At 35.9% G+C, this 8,413-nt stretch overlaps 1 protein-coding gene across 1 annotated transcript; it reads right to left on the minus strand.

Moving 5' to 3' along the window:
* Positions 1–2,446: 2,446 nt before the first annotated feature.
* Positions 2,447–6,337, minus strand: LOC111401160 (phospho-2-dehydro-3-deoxyheptonate aldolase 2, chloroplastic-like). Its single transcript, XM_023028771.1, has 5 exons — positions 5,555–6,337; positions 4,892–5,169; positions 4,508–4,784; positions 3,772–4,017; positions 2,447–3,078 (listed from the first exon to the last, which is right to left on the minus strand). The coding sequence occupies exons 1-5, from the start codon at positions 6,074–6,076 to the stop codon at positions 2,815–2,817; spliced, it is 1,587 nt and encodes a 528-aa protein (XP_022884539.1). The 5' UTR covers positions 6,077–6,337; the 3' UTR covers positions 2,447–2,814.
* Between the last annotated feature and the right edge of the window lie 2,076 nt (positions 6,338–8,413).

An 8,413-nucleotide genomic window follows, 5' to 3' on the forward strand; every position in this document is an offset into this window, starting at 1 on the left:
ATAATTTCTTCACAAGAGTCAGATATCATCATCAAGATATAATGCTACCAAATACGTAATGATTATTGCCAGCATAAAATATAATACTAAATGCCAAAGAAATGCTACATCTGTAGTTTTGGAAGAAAAGTTTTTATTCTTTTTTATTTTATCAAAGGCCACAGCACAATTGGTATTTTCGTTGAATATTTGAAAATTTGGTAAAAATTGAATATACTATATCCATTTCAAAAAAATGATGATGATGAGATAGTCATTGCGTAAAATACATACAATAACGCAATAAAAAAATAGAAGTAGAGGTTATGAAATGAAGAGAGTTATGAAATCGAAAGAGTGATTATTGTAAATTTATACTATTAAAGAGTTGAGAGTGATATATTAGATATATTGTAAAAAATGTTGAAAGATTTCCATAAACTCTGTTTATATTGGAACTTTTTATTAAAAAAATAATTAGAATTTCAGATTTGATGATTTAATGGCACCCTGCATGATGTAGGATGTCATCGACTCTGTATGTCTACAAAAGATTGTCAATTCAGGGGGCGGAGCCAGAAGGAGCAAAGTAAATTATAGTGGCAAGTACATCTAAAGAAAAAATTCATAAAAAAAATTTGTTTTACATACCGTTTTTAAACTTAAAAACCAAATGGGCTTGGAGCAGGCATGAGCTCTAGCTGTCATGCAGATTGCTCACCTAGGCAAGCCTATGAGCTCACGAGGTCGGCTCATGGAACAACTCATGGCTCGTAGTGAAGTCAGCCGAGTCGACGTCTCGACGAGCTACTCATCCCACTTAGCACTCCTAACGATGACATTTATTTTAATACATTAGCTAATTCAATATCTTGTTTCAAAGCTTATGTTCAGGAAATATTATTAATAATGTGTCGAGTAGAAGCTTAATTTAAAACAAATCTCTATGCACTCTATCCGCGTTTGATAGAGTTTCGATGAGCTGAGAAGAAGCTCAGGTTCAAGCAAACAACAATTCCATTTGCGCTCTGTGCGCGGAGTAGCTGCAGATATCCCAGCACAAGTTCCCACCCCATGCTCTAGAAAATACCCTATTCTAGGCTTCCTCCTCATCCTCTGCCGCCACCACCACCAAATAAGGAATATCACACCTATGGATCCCACACAGAAAAAGCCCCCCAAATCTATCTACTTAACAACCACCACCATCATCACCACCATCTCAGCCACCCTCTGCCAGATCCCACCACCACTCCCCCTTTCCTCTATCCAAAGCTTATCCAATCAGTTTTATGAAGGGGTAAAAACAATGTCACCGAATTATGCTATTTATGAGAAATAACCAAGCACCTATGACATGATACATAATTTAATTTGTGTATCAATTAATTTTTAGGATCTACGTGAACTTATTTATCAATTAATTAATCTGTTGTATTACAGGCGCTTAATATAAATTTAGCACTTGTACTAGTAGACCATTTTTGCTGAAACATAAATCTTGATACATCTTTAATGTCAAATTTAACTTCAAAACAACTGAAAACTCAAGACAAATGATAAAAATTAATACAATGTTTAATAATAATATAGATATAGAAGATATAAGGAAGCGTCAAAGTAAAAAACACTTGATTCATGCCTCCCGAGGCATAGCTCAATGTGTAAAGGATAGAAGTGAGGTTATCTCACGTCTTGTTGGCAGGTGCAGTGTGGAGATTCGATTCCTGAGACATAGAATTGGATTCCTTGTAGACGTCTGTTGAGGTATATCCCGCGATTTACCTCCCTCACAAAACTTTAGAAGCGAGACGGTGGAGGCCCTCAAAATTAGGGTTCAACCAAAAAAACACTTGATTCATATATTTAATTTGATTTGATTTGATATGATTTATAAAGAGAAAATGTAGAAAAGGATAAAATCAAGTGTACAGATGATTTCTTGCCTGAATTTTTCCAAATACTGCGTTGGTACTGTAAATATTTTCACAAGTCTATTCCTATCATCATAGGTGCATTTAATTTATGTCACATCCCAAGTCTTGAACCTAACCATTTATATTTCATTTTTCCACCTAATGATGTTTTTATTTGAATTTACGGTCCATCGATTGAAAAAGTGATCAGTTACCTTAAACGGGTCAAGAGTCTAGAGTTATACACGTAATCATTTATAGTTCAATTTTCTACGGATAATTAATTTTGAATTAGGCTCTTTGTACAGATAAAATGTTCAAAAAGCATTACAGATGATGAGGTGACAATGTTTAATTGGTTGGTTTAAATTTATTTTTTATCCAACATCCAATAAAATTGTGCCAGATGGCAATGTGTCAAATTGTGAAGCAAAAGTCCCTGCACATGATAAATATTTATTTGAATTTATGGTCCAAAAATAACCCATCGATATAATAAGTGATCTGGTACATTATTCGGCTCAAGAGTCGAGCCTTGCACACTATCCACAAAGATTAAGAAGATAGATGTAAAACGAAATAGAATAATGTCACTTGTACACAACCAAGTATATATCTGAACACAACTACACGCTACAGATTTGTTATCAAACAAAAACATTAATATGACAAATTTCAATACAGAAGTTCATTTTTCTCCACAAAATACAGTCCCAGATTCCTCCTTGCCACTTCCAGTCAAAGGTAACTCAAAACTTACAACTCTAAGAACGCAACATAAATTTGAACTGCCAAGCTTACCTCTATCGTTCTCCCATATGGTGTGATATGTGGCCAAACGACGGATTATTGGGAAAAACCTTGAAAACTTTTAGGTATTATCAGCTAATTAGAAATGCTTAATAGATCATAAAGCTGCCTACAGGCTGAGAGACGGAAGACGTTGAGATGCCATCCTCTTTTTCCTTAATCTCTCAGCAATGATGAAGGCGAGTTCAAGAGACTGAGAAGCGTTTAGTCTTGGATCACAATGTGTGTGATAGCGAGAACTCAAATCATCGTAAGTCACGTTTCTTGATCCTCCAATACATTCTGTCACATTCTGCCCAGTCATTTCCAAATGAATTCCACCGGGGTAGCTGCCTTCCTGCTCATGCACATCGAAGAAAGCTCTCACCTCGGCCTACAAAATAAAAACAGAATACGTTATTACAACCGTCATAACAGTGCATGTGCCCCAACACATTAAAAACATACTTCTTGTCCATCCATGTGCTATGTATCCCATTAATCAGGAATTCGGGATTAAATAATTAACCTGTACTTTAAAAACATACTTTTGTCCATCCATGTGCTATGTATCCCATTAATCAGGAATTCGGGATTAAATAATTAACCTGTAGTTTGATACTTCTTTTGCTTACCTATCATCAACTTGGGATACTGAAAAGATACTCAGACAACTAAAGACATTCAATAATTTAAGACTTGTTCACCTACCATCAACAATTTCCAGCAAGATGCAATAGTTTCAAGTTTCGGATCCTTGAAAATACTCGGATCTTCCAGTATTTGCAAGGTCAAAATATTATAAGACCAGAACTTCACAGTTTTTGTAACTAGCATGGCTGATTTAGCTTAAAGGTAAAGACATCGCTAGACACCAAAAGATTTAGGGTGTTTGATTTCTATTCTTTTGCGTTTTCTGAAGTGGTTTGGTGCGACTATATTTACAATTTAGTAAGATTCTAATAACGTTTTCATAAAAACATGACACATTATGTCCAGAGAGTGCAAGCAAATCAAATTCCAAATCAGGATTAGCAGTCAAGATGGAATCCAAACAGTTGCAAGAAATCAAGAAAAGAGATTATACCAAGATCGAATCAAAAGCACGTGTTTTGAGCCCACAAGGTGCCTTGATAGTGTTCCCGTGCATTGGGTCACACACCCAAGTCACAATTTGTCCTGCTCTGCGAACGGCCCTGATCAAGTGAGGAAGCTTGACTCTCATGTTCTCAGCACCCATTCTGACTATGACTGTTATTCTTCCAGGCTTGTTAATGGGATTCAGGATCTCTACCAGATTAACAAGTTCATTTGGATCCATCTTTTGGCTAACCTGCAAAAGAAATTCCATCTTAGCCAACTGATTACGACTGCGAAATATGAAATATCATGTCCACCATTCTTCAAAGCTACCAAGAGAAGACCACACGTGCCAGTTGATCATAATTATCAAAAGCCGAAAAGAAATAAAGCTATCATAATTGAATATATCACCTAATGCCATAAAGGTGACCCCAAGATCATTAGACAACAATCTCATGAACATATTGCTTATATTTTGAAATTTTCGGCCTGAGGCAAATCTAGCTTGTATAATTCATAATCAATGAATTTTTCCTCCTAAAACTAGTTTTCAGTCACAAGCAGAGTAGGACCCATTGAAGTCCGAGGTAGATTCCGCCAATCGGAAATTTACAAATGTCAATGGACTATTCTGTTCATTTACTTAAGGTATCACATAATTCCAACACATATAATAACAAGGTAATACTGAGATTTCTTAAAATGATTGAGCCCCTTTCTTTTATAAGAAAGATATATACCTTTATACCGAGTGGATTAGCGACTCCTCTCAAAAATTCAACATGCCCACCATCTAGTTGCCTGGTGCGTTCGCCAACCCAAAGCATGTGAGCCGAGCAACCATAATGGAGACCAGAGGTCGAATCCTTCCTAGCGAGTGATTGCTCGTAAGGTAACAGCAGGCACTCATGGGAAGTCCAGAATTCAGTTGTTGACATAACAGGGTGGTCAATGGTAAGTCCAGCAGCCTCCATGAAACCCAAGGCTTCATCAACTCTATGAGCCAGTTCTTGATACCTGATGAAAATTCCAATAACAAAAATATTAAATGGTATGAATTGCCATAGTTGAATCCCTGAGATCCTAATAAACCACATATAGGTTTCTTATTTAATGAAACCCACCTGTCTCCCTGCTCACTGTGCTCAACAAAATCAAGATTCCATTGAGTCACTCTCTGCATAGCAGCATAACCTCCAGTAGCAAAGGCTCGGAGAAGGTTAAGGGTCGATGCAGCCTGGGAATAGGCTCTTATCATCCTATGAGGATCTGGAATTCTCGATTTCTCATCAAAGGTATCACCATTTATGTTGTCTCCCTTGTAACTAGGCAGCTTTATTCCATCCTTCTCCTCAAATGGATCTGATCTTGGCTTGGCAAATTGACCAGCCATTCTTCCCACCTAAAATAAATAATCCAACAAGTTAACATCACAAAAACCGATTCCAATAAATTTAACAAAATAGGACAGGCCAGGACTACACAGTGGACAAGATTCAACTTCTAAAGAGCCAACACAATTAGCCAAAGAAGCCTAACTCAAGTGGCAAGAACTATGGCAAGATTCCACTTTGGATGGGTATGTTTATTCCGCGATTCTGTGTTTTAATCTTGTTGCTTCACTTAAAAGTAGGACCCAAGTAAATTTGAAATCTTTAATTATTTAGTTAAAATATATAACCAAAAAGGGCAGTAAAACTTTGAAGTATCTCCAATAGATCTGAAAGTGTTCCCCTAAAATAATAATGACTTAAAATCTGAAAAGTAATCTATAAATCAATAATTACCTTAACTACTGGCATTTGGCCACCGAAAGTGAGGACTACGCTCATCTGAAGAAGAATTCTGAAAGTGTCACGAATATAATTAGCACTGAACTCCTTGAAGCTCTCAGCACAATCCCCACCTTGTAAAAGGAAGGCTTTCCCCAATGCCGCCTCCCCCAGGCGCTCCTCCAGGCTCCTGACCTCTCCGGCAAACACCAAAGGAGGGTAGGCCTCGAGAGTCTTGAGCACAGACTCCAACTCAGCTGCATCAGGGTACTCGGGAAGCTGCAAAACCTTCTTGGTCTTCCAGCTCTCCGGAGCCCATTTAGCGGCGGAAGACGGAGCTGATGCAGTTTGCTTCTTGTTGCTGATGATGGGGGTTTTGGCAGGCTCAGCCGCATGCACAGCGGAGATGGGGTGGCGAATGGAATTAGTGGGATTAACCGACAATGTAGAGTGGTTCTGGGATAGAGAGGCGGGGAAGAGAGATTTAGATTGAAGGATTGATTTGGAGGATAAAGCAGCAGTATTTGACAGAGCCATTGTTGTCAATTTCTTGATTTAATTGCTTCTAGTGCTGATTTTTTTGCTCTCTCTCACACCTAACTCCCTGTTATTCGAGAAATTTAAAGAGAGAGAAATACGGAAGATTTTCTGGCTGCAGAAATGAATGAATTACATAATGGTTTATATAGAAGAGAAAGAAGTGTTGAGGTTGGTGGCGTCTCTCTGAGGGTCAAAGAAGCATTACGAAGGTTAGGTAAATATGGTGGCGCGTTGGTGGTTGTTAGTAGGTCTCCTCTTTATTTTTCTTCTTACCAATTCCTAGTCCTATCCACTTGTTCTATTCTATTCATATAATACTCATTCACTTGCTTACGATCCGTTGCATAATTACGCTGTATCGAACAAGAAAATTACAATGTATCTTGAACTAACACCCATTTATTCTCTTTCTACAATGACACACCCATTGGACGTTCGTCAAAGGAAAATATTAGATCAAACTATGATCGAGATGAAAATTGTCCAGTATATAAATTTGCTCTGCTCGTCCTACAAATAGCAAGTGCGTCAAAATTGAGGTACAACTAGCGCTGGGCAAAATATTCGAACCAAATCGAAACTGAACTGAACCGCATGATTTTTTTTTAAGTTAAATATCTGAACGGGTATCTAAATTGAGAATCGACGGGTTCGGTTCGATTCTCGATTCTAAACCAAGAACCGAAAAATCCAATCTCTTTAAATTTTTTAATTTTTTTACATTGAATAAATCAAATTATTTTAATTTTTTTCTAAATAAATTAGCAAATTAAGTAATTAATGTTCTAATTTTTAGTTTATTTATGTTTGTTAATTGTATTTTTTTCAAAATTTTGTTGTTGAGTTTCTTAGTAGTGAGTATTGTAAATCAAGCAATTGATAGTTAATTCAAATGTTTAAAATATCTTATCACTATAACTTTTAATTTATATTTCGTTTTTCACGTAGACTTAAATGTTTGAAGCAAATGAACCATTGAATGGATCATTGAAGTTTAGTATTTATTAATATCTACTTTTTGGTATTTGTATACATTGGTAAATTAATTTTGTTGGACAACTGATTATTTATTTGTTATTAAATTAAACTACGTTAGTTTGAAAAACTACGATTGAATGTGCCATTGATTGAATTTATATAGTATTGTTATAAATGTTAAAAATTTTAATTATAGTACGGCACCAAACGAAATTGAACCGGACCGAATCGAACCGAACGGTTCCATAATTATTTTTGGACCCGACGATTTCGTTTACTAAATACCCGAAAGTTTTTGGTTCGGTTCGGTTCGGTTCTCTTTAAAACCGAACCGAACCGAACATCGCCCAGGCCTAGGTACAACATTTGATTTTTTATTCCACGCCTTATATTGTTTGACCTAAAATAGATAGTGAATTTATTAGTCTTGTTTAAAAGTCTTAAAATAAAGTACTCACACGTATTTTTCATTCTGAATTTAAGTAAGTATTTAAACGAGACGATTAAAAAATGTTCGTATATGATAGTTGACCATCAATAAAAATATAGGGTATTGCAATATCTAATTCGATTATTCAAGTTGCATTTTAGATATTCATCTTAAGAACTATTTATTTTGTCACTAAAATTATTTGTTCATAAATTTATTTTATAGAAGCCTTTGCATATGTAAGGGCAATATTGGTATTTCATTCGAAACCATGTTCACATTTCATGCACTTTTGCAACAGAGAGTCGGCCAAATGGTCCCAAAGTATATTTTATACACAACCAACCGACCCAAAAAAAAGGAAACGTGAATTAAAACATAATTTATGATGGACTTGGGATTGGGGTAGGTTTGATTTAGATTTTTCAGAAGTGATTTTTGGAAAAATATGTCAAGATAGAGAAAAAGTTGTGGATGCACATTTTAGAATTGTATTATTGAAAGAATGTATGGTTAGAAATGAATTTTAAAAAATCTATGCCAAATAGTAACTTTTTATATATGTGAATGTAATTAAATGGATCGAATTAAACTGCTCAATTCATTCATTGTCGGCTCGACCGTCCACGCGATCCAACTTGCACTTCCACGTGAAATGGGCTGAGAGCGAGTTGGCTCATTTTTAAAAATTTCCATTCAGCTCGTCCAACCAACTTGCTCGTTGGTGGAAAATCAAGCAAGCTCGCAAGTCAACTCTTACAAGGTTTTCTCTATTTGGTTTGTGCCTGCAGCTCGTCCCACTTAATGCTCCTAACATTATACGACATTTTTATGTTTATTTGTGGGTATTTTTTTATGTTGCTTTGTTTTGTTTTCATTAAAAACAAAAGGGTATTTGGAATTTATTTATTTATTTATTTATTTAT

The sequence above is a fragment of the Olea europaea genome, chromosome 10 (assembly GCF_002742605.1).
Source record: "Olea europaea var. sylvestris chromosome 10, O_europaea_v1, whole genome shotgun sequence".
NCBI classification, from domain to species: Eukaryota; Viridiplantae; Streptophyta; class Magnoliopsida; order Lamiales; family Oleaceae; genus Olea; species Olea europaea.

Excerpts from the sequence above, each read along its gene's own strand:
- LOC111401160 (XM_023028771.1), bottom strand. The coding sequence starts at position 6,076 with ATGGCTCTGTCAAATACTGCTGCTTTATCCTCCAAATCAATCCTTCAA. Across the intron at positions 5,170-5,554 it reads GCCAAATGCCAGTAGTTAAG|GTGGGAAGAATGGCTGGTCA; the intron begins GTAATTATTGAT and ends TATTTATTTTAG. Across the intron at positions 4,018-4,507 it reads CTAATCCACTCGGTATAAAG|GTTAGCCAAAAGATGGATCC; the intron begins GTATATATCTTT and ends TTTCTTTTGCAG.